The sequence below is a fragment of the Aulostomus chinensis genome, chromosome 13 (assembly GCF_037954235.1).
Source record: "Aulostomus chinensis isolate RoL2024-O1b breed Wild chromosome 13, RoL_Achi_v1.0, whole genome shotgun sequence".
Taxonomy (NCBI): domain Eukaryota; kingdom Metazoa; phylum Chordata; class Actinopteri; order Syngnathiformes; family Aulostomidae; genus Aulostomus; species Aulostomus chinensis.
This window is the reverse complement of record NC_141332.1, coordinates 27,319,292-27,341,770: the sequence shown is the minus strand read 5'-3', so window position 1 is coordinate 27,341,770 and position 22,479 is coordinate 27,319,292. Positions and strand designations below refer to the sequence as shown.

The window sequence follows — 22,479 nt, the reverse complement described above, 5'->3', positions numbered from 1 at the left end:
AACGCAGCCTCAGATAGGAAAAGGTCACATGAACACTTGGTTTGTACTTGGTGTTAATGTGCAGAGCAGGCAGAGATCTCAGAGCAACAGGTGGGATGCCGAGCCAGGTGCATGATGGGTAAAACCACCCTTAAGCTGCTTAAAACAGCAGCAGATTTTAAAGCATCCTTCCTATTGATCCTGATTCTAAATATGAAGGTTAATTATAGATTCTAGTTTAACGAGCTGGTCCGGCGGCTCCGTTCGTGCCGCCGCTGCGAACGCCGCCAGGAACTCGATATGAACACGAACACACAGAAATGGCAGGATTTCTCAGTTATGTTATTCGTGCTGATTCTTCCTCTGAGTGGGCACTGACCTCTTAAAGTGGAACCGTTAGCAGAGTGCCGTGGGATTCATGTTTTTCCTGTAAAAACATGCAGCTGAGAGGTAAAGAACATCGACCAGAGTTTACGGCAGCCAGTGAAACGGTGACGTCACCTGTCGGTGAGGCGTCTTTGTGGCGGTGAAGTTGAACAAGGCACTTTTCCATCCCTGAGCCCATATAAAGTCATATCAGCGTTTATTCTGAGTTCAAACGTGACAAACTTACTGAGCATTTAACTGGTTGTTTGTCTTCTTGTGGAAAGACGTGTCATCACGAGCAGCATGAGAGTGTCCCTGCTGCAGCATTATTGTGGTCAGTTTGTTGTAATTACATCTCAGTAGAAGGTAAGACGGGGGCAGCGGTTGTTCAGCCGCGGCTGCAGACGCCTCCTGATGCTCTCTGCTGTTCTTCTCAACACAACAATCGTAGGTTTCTAACAGCACAGAACAAAAACCCGGTTGTTCCGGTCCCAATGATGGACAGAAGCGACGATCAAATGCTGTGGTATTACAGGTTTTCTTAAAATGTCTGCACCAGCTGATGGTCATTGACAGGTTAGTGACATCACATGATTCATCTGATGTCATTCTTCTGAATTCACCCCCCTCCCCAGGAGCTGTGGATTCACTCTCAGAGATGCAGCCTAGGCTGTCTGCACACACCTGCTGCGACAGCGCGACACCGAGAAAGAAAAGAAAGAAAACCTAAAACTGAATTTTTAAACTCGTTTCTCATTTTCACCCACAGGTGTCAGAGCAGCCCAGCGCTCGGTGGCTGGACACGCCCAACCACAGTCACATGACGAGGTCAGCAAACTAGAAAGTGTCGTCCTTCTTCCTCCTGTGTGGTGTGGAACGTCCAGTAACACAGAGGAGCAGCTTGATAACGGGTTAGCGTGCTGCTGCTGGTAGCCTTCATCCGGCAGCAGCACGCTGAGCGACAGGTCAGGAAATGCTCGGCTACGTTTCTGGTTTCTTCGTTAATGAGAAACAATATGGGTTTAAGAGAGCAGGTCCACTCTGTGATTCGCTGCTAAGCTGCTCATTAATTACTGAGCACATTAATCTGCCGGGTTTAGAAGGCGATCAAGAGGCTGGAACGTGAAGCAGCAGCATGCGACCAGCACACACCTTTAAGCCTCTGTTAATCTAGCAGGCGAGAGCCCGCCTCCTCGCCAGTTTGACTGTGACAAAGAAGTTTAGATGGAGGCGGCGAGGCTGTAAGAGGCGGCCATCAAACACACCTGATTTACTCGACTAATCTAGTCTGTATAAACAGGAAGTGACCTCAGACTTCTGTTTTGGGTTATTCTGCTCTTTAAGTCATTTTGTTTTTACTCCACCTGAATATTAATTTGGCATCACCATGTAATTGTATATTCATTCATTAAGCAACTTGATAATTGTGTGAGTGTGTGTGTGTGTGTGTGTGACTGTGTGTGTGAGAGAGAGAGAGAGAGAGAGAGAGAGAGAGAGAGAGAGAGAGAGAGAGAGAGAGACAGGTAACTTGGCACTAATAATTAACCTCCTGCACTCGAACTGTCTCCCTGTTTCCATGGCGATCCATCCCCACTGAGAATCACAGCAGGACATCGGAAAAACAAAGTTGGACGCACCAGGGAGCCTGTGTGTGTGTGTGTGTGTGTGTCAGATTGTGTGCGCCCCAGTGTTTACCTGATCTAAACTCTCCCCCATTAACACTCTGACATCACCTCATCATACACACACACACACACACACACACACACACACACTATTCATTAGCTCCCATGATGCAACACTAGCCTAGCGACCAGACCCGTGGCTATCTCCCCTGCTGCTCCCACACTCATTGGACAGGTTCCCAGGTGTCATGGCCCCGCGCTGCCCCCACCCACTAGCTAGCCATCTGTCCTGGAGACGCCGTCGAGCCCACCGGGAACAGCTGCTGGCGTTAGCAAGAGCCAGGACCCAGTGGGTGGCGGCTTTAGCTCGGACGCTTTTAGCTTGCCAGCACTGAAGCAGGCAGTCTCATTCTGCTCAGAGGCGACAGTCGATCTGACATGCGATGACCTGATGATGTCACAGATGATTTTCCATCAATTGAAGTTTGGACGATAATTTCAGTAAAGCCCCTTCACACCAACATCCTCTAGTCCAGAAAGACCGAACGCACAATCAGCAGCGCACCTGTGTGAAGAGGAACTGGAGCACATCAGGGAGCGGCGCACCTGCGTCCTGCTTTGTGCTAAGCTAGGCTACACATCAGCTAGTTTCTGTGACGGCATATTAAAGCATTAATAACTCATCAGTGATCAGTGATCGTCTGCTGCGACCGCCGGAGCGCCTGGTAACACCTCGGTAACACGGCTGTGATTATTTACTCTTTTAGGAGTTTTAATATTTGGTGCCAAGAAAGAAAAGTTGAGCTGAGGAGCCTGAAACTGCGAGCAGCTGACTGCCTTGAATATTCATGAGTCCAGGTAGAAGCAGGCTCATGAAGCCGCTGGTCACTGAAGGTCGAATCAGCCAATAAACTCGCGGAGGTGGAGACACTTGTGAGCGGTCACCTTTATTCACGGCTCGCTATTCAACGTTTCCTCTCTCGTAAATGTCTCAACCAGACAATAAAGTATATCACTCTTTATCCTCAGTACCAACACTCATCTTTAGCTGTGTACTCATGATGGAAAATGTGTATTCAGCCAAATGAAATAGTGCTTAGCTTTCAAGAAAATGTAAGCGAGGTTTCAGCTCCTAATTAAAACCTGGCTGTGAGAGCAGCGACTCCGCAGCTCGTCCTCCGGCTCTGAAGGAGAACTCACAATCGTTTGACAGTCAGTAAATAACGTCAACACTTTCTCTCTGACACTTGAACCTGAACAAAGTTTCTCAATGAGTCCTTCAAACTTCCCTGCAGACACACTCGGATCCGTCAGTAGAAAGTCCCGCAAACACACCTGAGACCTGGCTCACTAGAGAGCCACCATGACAGAGGTTTGGGAAACCCACATTCACAGACCGAAGAATCTTACAGCAGGAGCAGCAGCACCGCCATGCAGACAAAAAAGTCGTTGTTTAGGAGCTACGACCCGTCAGCTGTCAGCTAGAGGAGGAGGCCATGCTAGCCTCCGCCTACCTGTTAAGGACCAGAGACGCACCTGTCTGAAGTGCATGGCTAATATCCACCTGGAACGTTCACCAACATCCAACAACATCTACCTGGAACATCCACCAACATCCACCTGGAACATCCACCAACATCCACCTGGAACATCCACCAACATCCACCTGGAACATCCACCAACATCCACCTGGAACATCCACAAAAATTCACCTGGAACATCCACCTGGAACATCCACCAACATCCAACTGGAACATCCACCAACATCCACCAGGAACATCCACCAACATCCAACTGGAACATCCACCAACATCCACCTGGAACATCCACCAACATCCACCTGGAACATCCACCAACATCCACCTGGAATATCCACCAACATCCACCTGGAACATCCACAAAAATTCACCTGGAACATCCAACTGGAACATCCACCAACATCCACCAGGAACATCCACCAACATCCACCAACATCCACCAGGAACATCCACCAACATCCACCAGGAACATCCACCAACATCCAACTGGAACATCCACCAACATCCACCTGGAACATCCACCTTGAACATCCACTAACATCCACCAACTTCCACCTGGAACATCCACCTGGAACATCCACCTTGAACATCCACCTGGATCATCCACCAACATCCACCTGGAACATCCACCAACATCCACCTGGAATGTCCACCAACATCCACCTGGAACATCCACCTGGAACATCCACCAACATCCACCAGGATCATCCACCAACATCCACCTGGAATGTCCACCAACATCCACCTGGAACATCCACCAACATCCACCAGGATCATCCACCAACATCCACCTGGAATGTCCACCAACATCCACCTGGAACATCCACCAACATCCAACTGGAACATCCACCAACATCCACCAGGAACATCCACCAACATCCAACTGGAACATCCACCAACATCCACCTGGAACATCCACCAACATCCACCAGGAACATCCACCAACATCCACCTGGAACATCCACCAACATCCAACTGGAACATCCACCAACATCCACCTGGAATATCCACCAACATCCACCTGGAACATCCACAAAAATTCACCTGGAACATCCAACTGGAACATCCACCAACATCCACCAGGAACATCCACCAACATCCACCAACATCCACCAACATCCACCAGGAACATCCACCAACATCCAACTGGAACATCCACCAACATCCACCTGGAACATCCACTAACATCCACCAACTTCCACCTGGAACATCCACCTGGAACATCCACCTTGAACATCCACCTGGATCATCCACCAACATCCACCTGGAACATCCACCAACATCCACCTGGAAGGTCCACCAACATCCACCTGGAACATCCACCAACATCCACCAGGATCATCCACCAACATCCACCTGGAACATCCACCAACATCCACCAGGATCATCCACCAACATCCACCTGGAACGTCCACCAACATCCAACTGGAACTACCACCAACATCCACCTGGAACATCCACCAACATCCACCTGAACGTCCACCAACATCTACCTGGAACGTCCACCAACATCCACCTGGATCATCCACCAACATCCACCTGAACGTCCACCAACATCCACCTGGATCATCCACCAACATCCACCTGGAACGTCCACCAACATCCACCTGGATCATCCACCAACATTCACCAACGTCCACCAACATCCACCTGGAATGTCCACCAACATCCAACTGGAACGTCCACCTGGAACGTCCACCAACATCCACCTGGAACGTCCACCCGGAACGTCCACCAACATCCACCTGGAACATCCACCCGGAACGTCCACCAACATCCACCTGGAACATCCACCAATGGAAGTTTGACACAAAAAACACTGTCTCAGAGTAAACACACACACACACACGATCACGCACATGTGATTGAACGATTCTGCTGGGGTTATACTGAAATAAAGATAGTGTGTGTGTGTGTGTGTGTGTGTGTGTGTGTGTGTGTGTGTGTGTGTGTGTTGCAGCTCTTAGCCTCCTTGCCGCCGTGCATCAGTCGAATGCTGGCCAAGTGCCGATTTACAGCAACTGCCAAATACAAAATGCAGGACTCCCCCACACACACACACCTTCTTCTGTAGTGTACAGTGGCCACCACAGATAAGCTCAAATAAACAACAGACCTGGAAAAATAAATCCACCCCCTCTCTCTCTCTCTCTCTCTCTACCCCGGGGGATGAGAGAGGGCATCCAAAGAACGCCGCCTGTTTCTATAAAGCTTCTTGACATCACACACACACACACACACACACACACACACGCACACCAGCACTCAACGATACAAATAAGAAACAGAGAGGGAGGTATAGTTCCACAGGGAGGAATCACCTCTTCTATCGCTCCACACACTCCTTTTATCTACTGGCTAATGAGGAGCAGATGCACACACACACACACACACACACACACACACATCCTCAGGACTGTGGTTTCGTCAGACCGTCTCTCAGCGAGTGTCCCACTTCCAAAACTATGGACCGCTGCTTACATCATTATGCAACACTGTGTGTGTGTGTGTGTGTGTGTGTGTGTGTGTGTGTGTGTGTGTGTGTGTGTGTGTGTGCGCGCGTTACTCGACTCAGAGAGGCTTTGAACACGCAGCATGAAGTGGTGTAACACTACAGCTTTTAATGAGTGTGTGTGTGTGTGTGTGTGTGTGTGTGTGCTCTATTATCAGTCAGTAAATGAGGTTTTTGCAAAGTAAGCACTTGCAGGTTTCTACATTATACGTTGATAAAACCTCATAACTGACCACTTTAGCTTCCATATGACTCCCGTAATTTAATAAAAACTCTCCGAGGCTTCGACACTCATCGCTGATCCACCAGCTCCTGCAGAAAAGATAAAACCCTGAAGAAATCAAACCTGGGCTTCATTAAAGATTCACACGAGCTTCTCCTCATCTCCATGTAGGAAATGAGTCATACCTTCTCAAAAACACCTCAGTGACATCTGGAAAATGAAGAAAACACTTTTTGAAAATGATAAAAGTCACATTTTCATTCAGGCTGGCACCACTTACAGAGCCAGATACAACAGAACTGAGGGGTCAAACTGAACTCCATTAAAAAAACAAGCATTTGAACAGTTGTTTGCTTGCTGTTGTGGAAAAAAAAACATGACAACCGTGAACTCACAGTCTTCACAAACAGGCATCATGATGTCGTTAATTCAGCATCATTTATTATGATTAAATCCAACACGCACGCAGGTTTCTTTGACCTGGGTAACCAGCGGCGAGACGATGGGAGTTGCCTTCCTCTTGTTTGTGCTGCATGTGTGACGAACCAAAAGAGAGTTCACAAACAGTACAAAGCAGCACAGAGCTATGCTAACACTTCCCACCCACTACCATTCACTGTGCTAAGCTAACTAGCCTGGGTCTCAGCTCCTACAGGAGGGTCTCTACCTTCTTGTCCGTCTAAAGATGCGCATGTTCCATTAAGATTTCTACCAGGGAGTAACCGTGGAAATAAATGACCCAAACGGATATTGGCCCCACCCCATCAGGCCTCATCTGTAGCATTTCCACATCCTAAACCTTTGCTAAATCCAACGTATGTCATTGTGGGGGGTGATGGTCCTCCAGAACAATGTCCTCCAGGTGTCCTGGATATAATGACCCCAACAAGCCCCTCCGTGACCCCTGGGGGGTTCTCATCCCTGAGAAATCCCACCAGGACCTTCTGCTCTGGATCTGCTCCTTTCCCATCACCATTCCAAATCTCTGGACAGGTTTCCCTCCAAACTGATCACAAATTCATGCCGTGTTTCTACCCACTTCTGTTGCATGAATATTAGATGCTTGTTCATGGAGAAAATCAATAAGTGGTGCGTTAAAACCTTTTGGAGCTACAGAGATCCACACCAACGTTCCATTAATTGAAAATGTGCATAGAAAGAGCAGGACAGAAACCCACCTAGTGCCTCTGAGTGTAATTGCAGAAACTCAGCCTGTGTAAGTCTTCTTATGTAATCTCAGCGGTTCCTTCATGTGGAATTGGACACTTATTTTGCTGCTGGAAGCTGCTTCATGCTGAGCACTGCTGGAAATCTCAGAATCTTCAGTCATAAAGGGAAAAACCCTCAAATAATGTGTGTCTGTGTGTGTCGAGAGAATCCAGTCGTGTCCTGGGAGTTTCTGACAGGCTGGAGGAGAAGAACCGGCCCCCATCATCACCCGCCGGAGGGAGGAAGAGGAGGGTGAAGATCCCCCGGAGAGGTGAGGGGAGTCGTTCTTATAGGTGGAGACAGATGGAGGTGATGAACCTCAGCAAGGAAAACTCCTCTACTCCGTCTCTCATTGACTTTTTATTTCTTTCAAAAATAAAACTGACTCATTAAATTCACATCAAAGGCAGGCTGAGTCACTACACCAAGAACCACAAACTTTCATCTCTTCTGTAGCGAGGGGAGAATTCAGGTCTCCGGGGTGCCGAGCCCGCCTCAGGGTGCTTCTGTAGAACCGGGTTCACGACCAGGTGGGATGACCGCTATCTCACTTCCCTCTACACGGTGACACAAGTGGAAAGGCCGAGCACGAGGCTGTCTGAGGAGCACGCGGCGTGTGAGCTCTACGAGCAACCCTGGGGTTAGTTTGGCTGATGATTAAGGAGCCCTGGAGACGGGTGGAGCACCCTGGGATGGGAGAATGACGTGAGAAGGAGCGTGGGGGAGCGCTTCCCGCAGGGAAGGCAAGTGTGAGGGAGAACCATGACTGCTGTGGCGTAGGCTCGGGGACTGGCACGCCAGTGAGCCCAGAAGTGTTCCAGTCAGACCAGAGCTTCAGTAGGTGGCGCACCAGGGCCCCTGATGCGCTGCAAACAAAGCAGGTCATCAGTCCAGCAGCTACCAGCACATTTCTGGAGGAAACTTTTCGGTTGGAGTGAAACTGACTGATAGGGGAGCTGGAGTGTCTCCCAACTGGAGATACAGAACACTAACGTCTCTTCAGAAACCTTCTTCCCAGCTGCCAAGAAAAAGTGTTGTGGATCAACTTTTTAAGGAGTTTTACCAATCGAGGTCCTCTGGATCACCCATACAGCTGATGACCAGGACGATTCTGGAAGCTGAACATTCAGGATGTTGTCTCTGACCAAGGAAATTCTGCAGGATCAACTACTTGATCCAGACCACCCCGGAAAGTTCCTGGTTTCTCCCTGCTGACCTCACCTGTCGCTAACCAGCAATCATCGGAACCCCTCCACCTGTCTAGAGATTCCCTGCTGACAAACACGCTGGACCGTTTCGTTCATCTCCACGTTTGCGTGTAGACACGCATTTGGGATCGGGATTTCATCACATTTGACTTTCACATTTTTCTTCATGGTGAGTTTGTAGCAGTAGTAGTACGTAGTAGTAGTAGTAGTAGCAGTAGCAGTACGTAGTAGTAGTAGCAGTAGCAGTAGTAGTACGTAGTAGTAGTACGTAGTAGTAGTAGCAGTAGCAGTACGTAGTAGTAGTAGCAGTAGCAGTAGTAGTACGTAGTAGTAGTAGCAGTAGCAGTAGAAGTAGTAGTACGTAGTAGTAGTACGTAGTAGTAGTAGTAGCAGTAGCAGTAGTAGTACGTAGTAGTAGCAGCAGTAGCAGTAGTAGTAGCAGTAGCAGTAGTAGTACGTAGTAGTAGTACGTAGTAGTAGGAGTAGTAGCAGTAGTAGTAGTAGTAGCAGTAGCAGTAGTAGTACGTAGTAGTAGTACGTAGTAGTAGTAGCAGTAGCAGTAGTAGTACGTAGTAGTAGTAGCAGGAGCAGTAGGTTGTAGAGGAGGTAGGAGACAGAGGCAGTACATGTATCTGAGTCCAGCTGACTGCAGGACAATCAGTGCCACTGGCCCGTACCGTCCTGAACTCAGCATGAGATCAGGCTTATATAACACGTGTTCACACGCGTGTGCTGACTGAAGAGTCACGTCATCCTGCACGCTGAACATTTTCTGTGCTTTTACAGTTTATCTGGAAATCGAACTGGTGACTGATTAAGAGCTGAGATGCAAAACCTCAGCGTGTGAGTGTGTGTGAGTGTGTGTGAGTGTGTGTGTGTGAGTGTAGCAATTACAGCTCTCAGATTGATGCAATCAGCAGATAAAGTGGCTGAAGGTGTGTGTGTGTTGCACTCATCTCCCCAGATAAAAACCAAACGCAAACATTTGTGTACACACACACACACACACACACACACACACACAGTAAATCAGCTTGTTATCCAGCTTCCATCAACCAGCAGCTCTCTTTCTCTCTCTCTGCTTGTACGACCATTTTCTTTCTTTCTCTTGTTCTCTAAACTTTCCCTCCATTCTTTCCTTCTTCGCCACAAAAACACACAAAAGCTTTCAAATCCCACTAACAGCTGCACAACCTCTCCCCCTCTCCTCCCCTTCTCCCTCTCCACCCGTCCATCACAGACAGGAAGTGGGTGCATTAGCAGAGCGAAGACGTGCTGGTGGAATTAACATCCATTATCGGAGCATTTACAGGATGAAACCCGGAGGAGAACTAAAACGATAGAGATCTCTCCAGGTCTGCTCTCAATGCCACAGCAAAAACTGGGCGGAGCCACCTGTCAATCATCCTCAACACACTCTTAAACCTTTTAAAGGATAAAGATGGAAGTTTTTTTTTAACATGTAGCGTTCATCTCTCAGGACGCTGATGTGTCTGTTGCACTCTTGGTTCTCACGAATACTTTGACAGCAGCAACAACCGTATAATTTACATTTTTCTGAACCAGCTGAACTCTTCAGATTTAGCAAACTAACCGGGTTAGTTGGGGACTGGGGACTATTTTAGTGGTGGATTAATACATTGGCATTCCTTCCTGCAGTGCACGTGGAACTGCGTGTGCTTCTCCGAGAGTCCCACTCCCTCAATTATGCACATTAGCAGTTGCCAAATCAGACCGATTGGGTTTCATCTCTGTTGTTTTCCTTTTTTAGAAGAAGAAAAATTTTAAATCCAGAAAAAAAACAAATACGTCAAGATGTCCAACGCACTCGTTGAGTATTTCACCGTCAACTCCGTGTTTGCTCAAATCCTGTCATGTGGCACGCAGCTCCAAGCTGAAATATCAAACGAGGTTAATATCACGAATTTATCGGAGGCTTGTTGGCCTCAAGTTCAGGTCACGAAGAAAAAGAGCGGCCCCTTCTTTTCTCGGCCTCCCTGCGGGTGACGGCTGCCGGCCGTCCATAAATCAACATGAGAACGGAGGATAACTTCCATAAAAACACAGTTGTTTTCAATTCCATCTGATTTACAAAGAAAATTGAATTCATATTCTGCACCTATCTTAAATTACCCAATAAAAAGTTCTTTCATGTCATGTAACCAGTAAAGTGTGTGACTGTTTGTGACCACGTGTCGAGACTCGTGACTGGTGCGCTGCCAGTACAGGAGGTCCGGCGTCTTTGGCCCCGCCCAGTAGTCTTCCTCGCCATCAAATGTGGACGTGTTGCTGCTGCACTTTGCACCTGATGTGCTGCAGTGTCAGACACGCAGGCAGGGAGAGCGTGTCAGCGCTCGTCAGGCTGGGGGAGCCCTCTCGTTATTTTTAGCGTGGCTCTTCTTCACATCACAAAAATGAGAAATCATCTCCATGACACGTGGAGGAGGAACCCTCAGAACACCGACAGGGTGCAGAACCTCTATCTTACCCAAAATGTCATCCTTCATTTCAAGAAGTGCAGTTTTCGGGACGTAACGCTAAAACACTACCATGTCCCGAGCGCCCAGATTATTCCTGGATTATGTCCAGATTATATGACTTTATGTGGATAATCCACCTAGAAAAGCAGGTGTAAAAGCAAGCGGGATGCATTAGGAGCAGACGGGAGCGCTCCAGCAGACGTATTCAGGCCACCGACGAGTGAACGCATCAATCTTAAAGGCCGCACTCACAAACCAGCTCATCATGTCACATGTCCACATCCAGATTAGAGCCTGAAAATAACCCACGCTTGACAAAGCCAGGGGGGCTCTCGGGCGTGTGAGAGTCACGGCCTGGATGTGGAATGGAAGCAGGTAAATAAACGGTGAGCAGGCAGAGGATGAGCGGCGTCGTCAATCTCTCCGGAGCGCTGGAGAGGTGACCGATGAACCATCACTCACTCGACCGGTTGACAGTCAGACGAAGACTCGAGGAAACTAAAGAGCTCGGTAACCAGACGCAGGACATGGGGCCGGCCTGCGGCGCCACAACAAAGCAGCTGCATGCACACAATCCACGTGTAAGTGCATCAGCACACGACAATGGTTCCACACATATGTTGCTGCTTCATCGCACACGGATGAGCTGGTTTGACTCCACTAGGAGAAGATTAGAACGCTGCTCACACGTTCACATCAATGAAGTCATAAACGTGACTAAAATGTTCACCGGGAGAGCGCCGACCTCCGCCACGGTCCAGGTTCCATCGCCGGAGGAATTAGAGAAAATGTCCGGATACGAGAGCCAGGGCCAAGTTTCATATTTCTAAGAATGCGAGCGCGTCCTGACTCTGATCGCTGTCGGGATTTTTTTCCTTTATTGACTTCATCATTTCCTGTCATTCTAAGTCGCTGTTTCATCTTTTATCAGCGACTATCAAAGGACGCCAGTGACAGGAAGCACATAAACCGAACTGTCAATAAGCTGCAGTCACTTCCTGCGTGGATCTGGAACTTTAACTCCCAAATATCAGCATCAGCCCCTAAAATCCAGGCGCTTTTGAGACGGAAATAAGAATCGAACAATTTAGATCGATGGATTTCACTCTGACGTTTCTCAGGGGTTTTTTTCTCTCTTCCAGTCCTCAGGAATTCTGGCGATCCTCCTCAGTCCCACGGTCGCCGTTCACATAAGCAGCATCACACGATGACACGTTGTTGTCTCGTTCTTCCCTCCAGCGGCAGGAGAAGCTGCTCGTTGCTCTTTTTCAAGCAAACATTTTTGAGTTGCAAAAACAAAACAAAATTTCAAAGACAAATGCAAAACTAAAAACCAAAAAAAAGGGAATTAATTTGAAGTAATCCGTCTCGCCCAAACTCACGTCTCCACAGCACATCCGATGTGAGTCAACCAAGTTTCAAGTCGCCTGATACTTGATTGATCTGACTAGAATAAAGTCATGTGACTCAGGTCGCCAACCTCCCACATCGGCCCCTCAGATCCAGAATCCCTCAGCCTGCAATAAAAACTACACTCGAGGAATAAAATCATTCGATTTTTTAATGAAGTTTGGTTGATAGAAATGCAGGAGCAGCAGGCCAAAAAAGAAAAAATTACATTTCAAAGAGGAAATTTAATTGCATGACTTGTTTCATTTGTGTTACCGCTGGTTTTATTGTGGCAATAAAGGTTTTTCAATCACAAAAGAGAAACTAAGAGAGCAAAGTGTATCTGTGGTAGTGTGATAATCCTCAGTAGAGCTGTAATCTGTTGACCTCTCTGCGAGTACAACACACACACACGCATGTGCACACACACTTCCTTGGGAAAATACCTGCAGCTAAAACATGTTTGACCATCAAAGTGGAAGATTGTACAACACCACCATCTCCTCACGCCGCCACACACACACACACACACACACACACACACACACACACACACAAAACCCTGACCTCATTCCAGTGTGTTCGAAGAGATACACCCACTTACACACTCTTGCTCGCTCTATCGCTATCTCTCTCTCACTCACTCACACACACACACTCACAAATGCACGCTGGGTGGCAGTAGCCTGTGGGCGTGCGAGCAGCTGTGAATAATTGTGTTTACAGATGGCATACGTACGACCTGTGGGTTGAGAGAACGGAGAGAGAGAGAGATGGTCTTCTGACAAAAGCTGCTTCTGAACCTCTCTCTCTCCCTGCCTCCCTCCTTCCCTCCCTCTTTCTTCACACATTTGCTTTTTTGCCAGGTTCAACTATTCCACTTCAGTTTGCTTAATTGGCATGAGTGGTAACGAGCCGTTAACAGCCAAAGCAGAACAATGAAGTAAACAAAAGGATGACGGGATGTTTAGATGTGTGTCGAACGAGTGCTCAGAGTCAATAAAGCACACAGCGACTGTACCTCATGATCTCATTTCCATATGAATGCAGGTACGAGGCAGAGCAGAGCAGGTGCACCGCCAGACGCCGGCCGGTGTCACAACCAAGTTTTAAAATGCCATGTAAGAAGTAAGAAGGGGGCTGGATTTGCATGTTTCATTCATGACAGACAGAAACACAGCAAACCCACAGATTTGAGAGCCAAAGATGTGAATCAGAAATGTTCAGCTGGGTTTCAGAGGGTCAGAAATTCAATCAGGCCGTATTCAATGTTGCATTGCAGTTGACTGTACAAGTCAGGCAGTTCCAGATTTCCCCCAAAATAACACCAATTATGTCTTTTTAAAGTCTTATGTGCTGAACACGCCTGCTGGGAAGGAACAATAAAATGCAGCAGAAAACCAGAGTGAAGGTAATGTGATTATTTCAGACTAAAGCAGAAATCCAAACTATCGTTCTCTGGAGTTTCAAATCAGCACAAATGTAAACTGAAACAGAGCAAAGGTTGCGCTTCCACCTTTCCCTCCTTCACACTGGACGTAAATTATTCAAACCATTGGGATTATTTGATCTTTGTCGGGAGTTGCAGATCGTGCAGCAGGATTAATTAGCTGCGCTGCTAAAGCTAACGGCTAACGTGAGCTTCTGTGGACTTGATTCATGTTCAGTCAGACAGAAATAAAACCAGACAGCGAGAAAAGTATCGTCCTGACAACTGGGTTAGGGTTAGGGTTAGATATATCTATAGATATAGATATATAAATAGATAGATATCTATCTACAGATATATTATCTATAGATATATACTGTGTCTATAGATCTATATATCCGTCCTGACAACTGGGTTGTGGTTTATTATATCTACATATCGATATCTATCTATATCTATAGACACAGTATATATCTATCGATAGATATATACTGTGTCTATAGATATAGATAGATATAGATAGATATAGATAGAGCTGTTTTACAAAAGTCATGTTTTTGCCCAGCATGTTAGCATTGCTAAGCTATTAGTCCTTCATCAAAACAGAAGTCACCATGGTAACATCTTCATAGAAAAATGCAAAGACAACAAAGCAGGCATGTCAGTGAGTTTGCCCACCGTCCTGTTGCTAAGTCAGCAAAGACAAAAATCAAAGTTTGTCATCAAACCAGCACAAGATTTCAGCGTTTGAATCCGAAGATGCCAAGAAGGCTCACTTTGGTTTCGGCCACCATCTTAGCCGCTAAACTGATTGATAGGAAGGCACAACTCAGCAATGATCAAGCATGAACAGCATCGTTCATATTTCAAGCAACAAAAAGTTATTCTTTGCCACTCAATGTTTGCGTTTCCAAACTGAAAAAATAATGAAATGTAAAAGACAACATCCTGGATTATGATTTGAAAACAAAATGTTTTAAAGTGAAGTGGAAAATAAATCACTGTGGAGGTGATGTAGCATCATTAGCATCTTAATTATTACTGCTCAGTTTTGCTGTTTTGACATTGAAAACAAAAGAAAGATTTAGACATGATCCTGGGTTATGTTGGCGATAAAGAGTCCAAAACAAAAGAAGGAGTTTAATCTCGCAGTGTTCGCGTCACTCGTACCTTTAAATGACATTAAGCAGATTTTTAAAACTCAGTTTTGGCATATTTACATATAAAAAGAAGAGATGTAGAAGACAAGAATATATTTTGTGGAATGGATTAGCAAGCAAAACATCCAGAAGTAAAGTGGGGCACTGGTCACTGCTGTGATTTAGCATAATTAGCATTTTTTCAGCTTGTGAGCAACATATGTTTGAATTTCACAGTTGAGTGTGGGTGTAGACGTTTCCACACTGAAGAGTAAAGACAGATAAAAGGCAACATCATTGGCTATGATGAACCAAAACCATCCACAAGTGAAGCAGGAAGCAAATCACCGATGTGACATCATTAGCATCCGTCATGCTTTCAAGCAAATAAAAAAAATAAGTAAAATGAATTGAAAAATGACTTTAAGATCAAATTTAAGCTTAGTTTTACTGTGTGTTCGTGGAAGTGTTCAGTGTCTGATAAACAAATATAACTTAATAACCTGAATCACCTGCTCATAACTAAATAAAGAAGTTAGCGTCATTAGCGTCATTCCCACTTGTAGGCTAGTGACCGTCATGGTTTTAGGCTCCTGCTCAGTTGTGGTGTTTCCTCATAAAAGGCAGAAATGTTACAGACAACATGGGACAAACTGCCCAATGTATGCTAGCATCACTAGCAGCTTTCAGTTGCAGCTGCTAAGCGGATACAGCTAACCAGCTCAGACCCCTCCATGCTAGCAACCTGTAAGCAGTCTAAGTTGTTATCAGATATGGAGGCAGACGTTCATCTCACCATGCTAACCTAATGACAGGCTGTCAAGATGCTAAGGAGCGCAGTCCTCGTTGGTGGATATTCCCGTTAGCGTCCCTCTGTGGATCTATAAGTGGAGCTGATGGAAGGTTGGACGTGGGACGATTTACATAATTGAGATGTTAATTCCTGCAGCCGTGGGAGTTGATTATGTTGCATATTGATTGTGTTGTGCTTCTGTGAGGTCACACACCTCTTTAATGGAGGTATAAACAGTGCAGGGAATTGTGTGAATCTGATTAGTAAAACAACGTTAAAAATGTTGCTGACACGCAATAATTTGGCGTGCAGGGAGTGTGTGTGTGTGTGTGTGTGTGTGTATGTGTGAGCCGTGTATGTGTGTGTTCCCCTCTGGGCTGATGGATGGATGGAGGGGGTGAAGACAGGGAGGGGAAACGCCACCTGGTCTTACCGTTCTCCGGGTGTTCCATCTCGCCAATGCTGCCATCGGGCGTGGTCCGCTCGTAGTGGTCCTCAGGTAGCGCCAGGGGCCCGATCCGTGGCCCCGAAGACGACTTGGAGCTGGGCGTCTCCGACTCCTCCAGGCCACTGTCGTAGTAGCTGTGCTGGGACGCGTCCTGCAGGTCCTGTGCCTGATTGGCTGTGGAGAAGGTCACTCGGCGATGGGGGAGCTGTGATTGGCAGACAGAGAAAGAGGCGGGATCAGTTGAGAAGAGGCGTTTTGGTTTGAATCCAGTGCAAGTGTGGCACTTTCCATGATTAAAGACATCAAGCTGAAGCCAGAATTTAAATAACTTTGAAAAGTCATTTAGACGCCGTGTGACTTTCATTCCTCGCCTCCTCATAGCGACTGATTTTCTCACTTCAGCTCCTCAAACCAAAAAGATCAAACAACTTTCATCCATTGATCTGAAGCCTGCAGATCCTCAGATCTCAGTTCAATTTATCACTGATTCCATGTCATCTCATTTTACATCATCTGACTTTTTAAGGTCTGCAGTTTGACCACTTGATCTCTGCATCTCTCAGGTTTACTTAGTCAAAATCAAACAAGTGATTTAATTCACCGCAGCGTCACAGTCGCGGCACTGCTGTGGACCCCAGGACGCCCCCCACGCCACAGAAGAGAGCTTTCAGAGTCATAAATGGAATTAATCACCACGAACCCACCAACAAATGATTTATTAAGTTACATGACATCACAGATCTGGTAGACTTCAAACCTGCTGCATTCATCTACGAAATAAAACATCAGATTATTCCAGACTTTATTTAGAAGAAAGTTCAAAGAGGAGGAAGCCAGAACATGGCGAGATTTAACATAAATACACAGACGGATACGAGAAGTTATCTTCGTAAAGTGCAAACCGGCGACCCTGATTACCACTCAGCAGCTCCCGACTGGAGAACAGGAGACGGCTGCTTTCATGTGGCATCAGTAACAACCAGAGCAGGAGCTTTGCTGCCTGAACCAGCGTGCCGCCGCATCAGGAGCGTCTACAGACAATCTGCTGCCTTCCTGCTCAGGGATGACGGCGAGTCGCCAAAGACGACCCGCGTCACTGCCAGCCTCTCACCTGACTTCTGCGTCGTTTCATACGCCGGTATCAAGACATTATAGAGCCTTTAAAGGAGTAAATTGAGTCTAAATTTAATTTGCTGTCGAGAATTAGACGCCGCGTCTGTGAGCACGCCGTTGTGTGCGAGCAGCCGGGCGAACACACACTTTGCTGCTTCATTGACTGTGTGTTTCTGGGGGTGGAAGGTAGCTGTCGGACTTGATGGTTTTGTAATTAAAATACAATTAGCCTCCCTGTGGTGCTGCAGGGACACACACACACACACACACACACACACACACACACACACAAACACACACACGATGCAAATTTACTGGCCAAACAAATTGTGTCCTCATTCAAAGGCACACAATGCATGCTCAAACATTTCAATCACACACACAGCTGACCGGCCCGGGCTGATAAACAGCAGCATCCCTGGCTTGGCAGATACTCCGTCACCATGGAAACTGGTGTCACCGCTGTCAGGGCCCTGAACCAGTACAACCAGCAAGCTGCTTCTTAAAACCCGCATGCGTTCTGGAGCTGAAGAAGAACTCCTGGAGACGCCCGCACGAGAAAATACCTCCCACATAATCGCATGGTTGTTTGTGGCATGTTGACGGCACATACGACAGCACCGCCGTGATGTCACGATGTAAAAGCCTGGATATCGATCCTTCTGACAGCGACTGACACGGCTTTCTGAAGTCATGTAACTGGAGCCGTTTCCAGTCATTTATCACACTCGTGGCCCTCCGTGTTGATAAGACCATGAAACACTTGAAAGGGATCTCTTCAGCCAACGTTTCGTACAGATAAATGTGAATTAATCGCTGTTAACCATGAACAACCCTGCATTTGCCTCCAATAAAGAGGAAATCCTTCCACCAAACAGACGCTTCTAAACTCCCGCTGCCTCTCCAGTCGTGTGCTCTGTTGCGTGGATCCGTCACAACTCACAAGATTTCAGGTGAAAACCGCTGAAAAATGTCTGCAATGGTGCAGAAGCAGCCGGAGTTAATGTGGTAATCATGGCGGATGTACAGAACTCAACCCACACAGGAGCTGTCCTTTTACATGTGGACACAATGCGCCACGGCGGCATCAAACGCCCGGATCCCTGCTGCTTCCGGCGACAGGCACCTCTCCAGATAAACACATAGAAACGCCGGGTAGTCACCCAGTCTCAGCAGATCTGAGCCCACAAAGGTCATCGTCTGAATTTGGATGGAGGAGTTGTGAGCGAGTGGCTTGAAACCCCAAAAGCTCATCTTCATCTTGTAGTTTCCTCGTCTCTGCCTCGTTGCCGCAGTGCGAGACGCTCCTGAGGTCAGAGCGTCGAGCAGACACACGAAGGCATCGTGACTCAGCACAGTGATTCGCTAACTAGCAACATTAACCTAGCAATATTAGCAACACTGGCAACATTAGCCTAACAATATTAGCAACATTAGCCCAGCACTATTAACAACACAGGCAACATGAGCATACCTAGTAACACTAGCAGCATTGTAAAACTAGAGACATTAGCCTAACATTCTTAGCAACACTAGCATAACTAGTAACACTAGCAGCATTGTAAAACTAGAGACATTAGCCTAACATTCTTAGCAACACTAGCATAACTAGTAACACTAGCAGCATTGTAAAACTAGCGACATTAGCCTAACATTCTTAGCAACACTAGCATAACTAGTAACACTAGCAGCATTGTAAAACTAGCGACATTAGCCTAACATTCTTAGCAACACTAGCAACATTAGCATAACTAGTAACACTAGCAGCATTGTAAAACTAGAGACATTAGCCTAACATAATAAGCAACATTAGCAACATTCAGCAATATTAGCAACAACCGCCACATGAGCAACATAAGCCTCCCTTCTTCACGGCTTTCTGCCTCCCCAGTCAACGCTGATGCTTGTTTATATTCCTCCTTCCTTTTTTACTTTAAACACGTGTTCTAATGTGTTCTAACACGTGTTCTAAAAAGTGTTGTAACATGTCATTTATTTTTCAAAGGTAAGAACGGATGATGCAATAGCACACAGGAGGGCAGAAGGCCAAGAGTCAGACGCGCCATCTCGCATTTCTACCCGTCTCTCTAATAAGTTGCTCAGTCCAGGAGGAGCAGATCCTTCCGTGTAATGACAATTATCTTACCAACTTCTTCGTCAAAGTTCTGGACTCTGAAGCTCACAGACAGTCTTGTTCCACTGTTTCACAACTAATCAACTGTCAAAGAGGTTTTTTTTACATGCATGATTCCTGGTCTGGGACCGTCTGATCGAGTCAGAGACATTAAGATTCTATCTGGTCGCACCACAGCACTTGGGAAGCTAATCTGCTCCAATCAGCCTGCAGACAGGAAACACCATCGTTGGAAGGGTGGATCAGGCCCAGAATCAGGCCGTAATCTTCCACTGAAGAGCCGAAGGCCAAAAATCCTTATCACACCACCACCAGGATCCATGTTATAGCTGCTCATGTCTGATATTCTCAAGGTGGATGATAAGTGCGTCTGCAGCGTAGAGGAGAACGTCCTCGCGCACACAAGCGCTCAGCTCTCATGTCCGTTCACCTCGGTGACGGAGAGAAGCAGCAGAGCTACAGACCCAGCAGCTAGCCGCTGACCTCCACCGCAGCCAAACATCGGCAAATCCAATCAAGACAAACGCATTCATGAAGCTCCAATCACTGCTAAAACCTTTCTCTGCCTCCAGGGTTTGATTCTTCCAGACAAAGGCAGCGTTTCAGGGAGAATCTGTCAAAAAGGAGTCAGGAGCTGCTTCGTATTCCAGCGCCGTCGTCTGTTTAAACACCTGTCACATGAACGCGTCCCGGGGAGGGAGGGCGGCAAACCGCACGGAGGATAAACAATCGTTTTTGTAGTTGGCGGCGGAAAACAGTGATGTAAAGATTCTGGAAGCTGAATCACACGCTTGTTTATTTGAGAGACGACAGAAGCGGCTCTCAGTGTTGCCTCGCCAGTTCCTCCTCAACAGGAAGTGAAACAGGAACACATTCAGAGAACAAAACGTTTCCTCCCGTCGCCAAATTATCAGACTCGTCCGTACCTGAGGCCCTGCGGCATTTGTCTCAAACACGCGTGTGTGTTTGGAGGAATGTGTGTGTTATTAATAACTGCTTCCTCTGCATCAGGAAATAAATCAGCTTCTGTATTTATACATGAAATGAAGTGAGTCAGTCTGTCACCTCCAACACACACACACAAACACACACACAAACATACACACAAACACACACACATGAACAAACATATGAACACACATACACACACACAAACATACACACACATGAACACACATATGAACATATACACACACAAACATACATACATACACACACACACCCATGAACATACGCACGCACACACGCATGAATATATTAACACACAAACATACACACGCACACAAACACTAACAAGCACACATTATGGAGGGACGTTGATGGGAGGTCCTTGATGTCACAGGGGGTTGTGAGATCATCAGCTGTGATGTCATCGAGCCTCTGAGCTGGAGCGAGGACTGTTGCCTGTGTCCTCTGAATGCAGTCCCCCTAAACATAGAAGTTCTCCAGGCGGTGACATCAGAAACGTCCCAGGGGCACCGCTGGAGCCTCGGCCGCCCGTAGACGGCGTGTCTCCCTCGCCTCCAGCTGCTGATTTCATCTCCATTTGTTAAATCCGGATGTTTCCATGAGAAACAGAATATTTACGACAGGAAGTTAATATTCTTCCATTTTAATCTCTTTATTTATGCAGAAATGAACTATCTTTTCATTTCTCGGGGGTTGAGAAACGAGGGGGGTAATTTTGCGAGACATATGCCGCCACCGCGGCTCGCCGTACGTGGAAGCAGCTGGAGTTCCGCCCCCCCAGCCTGATGGATCCAGCAGCAGGGAAACAGCAGCGTATTCATGTTTCACTCCGCTGCGCTAACGAAGGTCAGTTATTCTGGATTCAAGGGAAAACGCCTCGTCACGCTTCCTTGTTTTACATGAAACTGCGTTTGTGCATTTTGCCTGCGTACCTGCAGACACTCGTGAGCGGAGGAGTGACCGGGAAGTGCAACATCCACAGTTTGTCGGCGGCCATGATGAGTGGTTCCCTCTTGAATTCTGAACAGCCTTCAACCTTCGGCGGCGCCACAATGGATCCAGTGAGAACCCTCGTGTCCGTTGTGTGTGTGAAGGATGGAAATGCAGAATATTAGCAGCTGAAGACGAAGCCGACAAGGACGAAACCCTTCACACTCACAAAAATATCTTCACACCTTCAAGTCATTCAGTCCAAGCCAGACGGTCTGAACACAACGCCTCATCAGCCCACGCCGTCCATCAATGATGTCAGCCTCGCCTGCCTTTCACCCGCTGTAACACTCATCCTGACGCAGTACTACAGCCTAGTATTTACTGCGCATTTGCAGTGCAGTATGTCCGATCGGATCGATCCCCTCGGGGCCGCTAACAGAACTCAGGAGAGTGTTGAGTCCCAGACGCACGGGGCAACGACAGCTGTGAGGTCACACTCAGCGTGACGTCATGGCGACCAGAACCAGACGAGACGTAACCAGAAGTCTGCGTATCAAGCAGCGATCACGGCGTCACGGAGCTTTGACCCAAATCCTGCTGGAATGAAAGCTGATGTTTGCTCCTGAGACCACAAACGCCGGCTCATCTGTTCTGACCAGACCCGGTCAAAAACAGGGTTCTTCTCCACCCGTGACCAGCTAACTAGCCACTTAGAACCAGAACCAGGCCACTCATGGTGTCATAGCTGATCCACGGCTTCTACTCCCAGGCATGAGCCTCACATGAGGCTCAGAGGGTTGAACATCCAGAAGAAAACGGACTGAACTCGATTCAGGATCAAGGGAACTCATGTTGATTCCTTTTCATTAGGAAACAGTGCAGATGAACCATTTTACCATTTAACTACCGTGACCCCAAAGGTCCAGGTCTGAGCTTATCGATGGCGCCGGCGTGGGAGGACAGGACTCAAAGGAGCTCAAGCAAATCCTTAA

The 22,479-nt window shown here is 47.2% G+C and overlaps 1 protein-coding gene across 6 annotated transcripts in view; it reads right to left on the bottom strand.

Moving 5' to 3' along the window:
- Positions 1–22,479, bottom strand: part of LOC147251581 (protocadherin-1-like) — a 163,839-nt gene that overhangs the window by 60,181 nt on the left and 81,179 nt on the right. For all 6 annotated transcript variants that reach the window (XR_015118975.1, XM_086222366.1, XM_086222365.1 and 3 more), the window contains one exon: positions 16,324–16,543. Coding sequence is in view for 5 of the 6 variants with exons in the window: in XM_086222366.1 (XP_086078492.1) it covers positions 16,324–16,543 (220 nt within the window). In the remaining variant the exon portion in view is untranslated. The remainder of the gene's footprint in view (positions 1–16,323; positions 16,544–22,479) is intronic.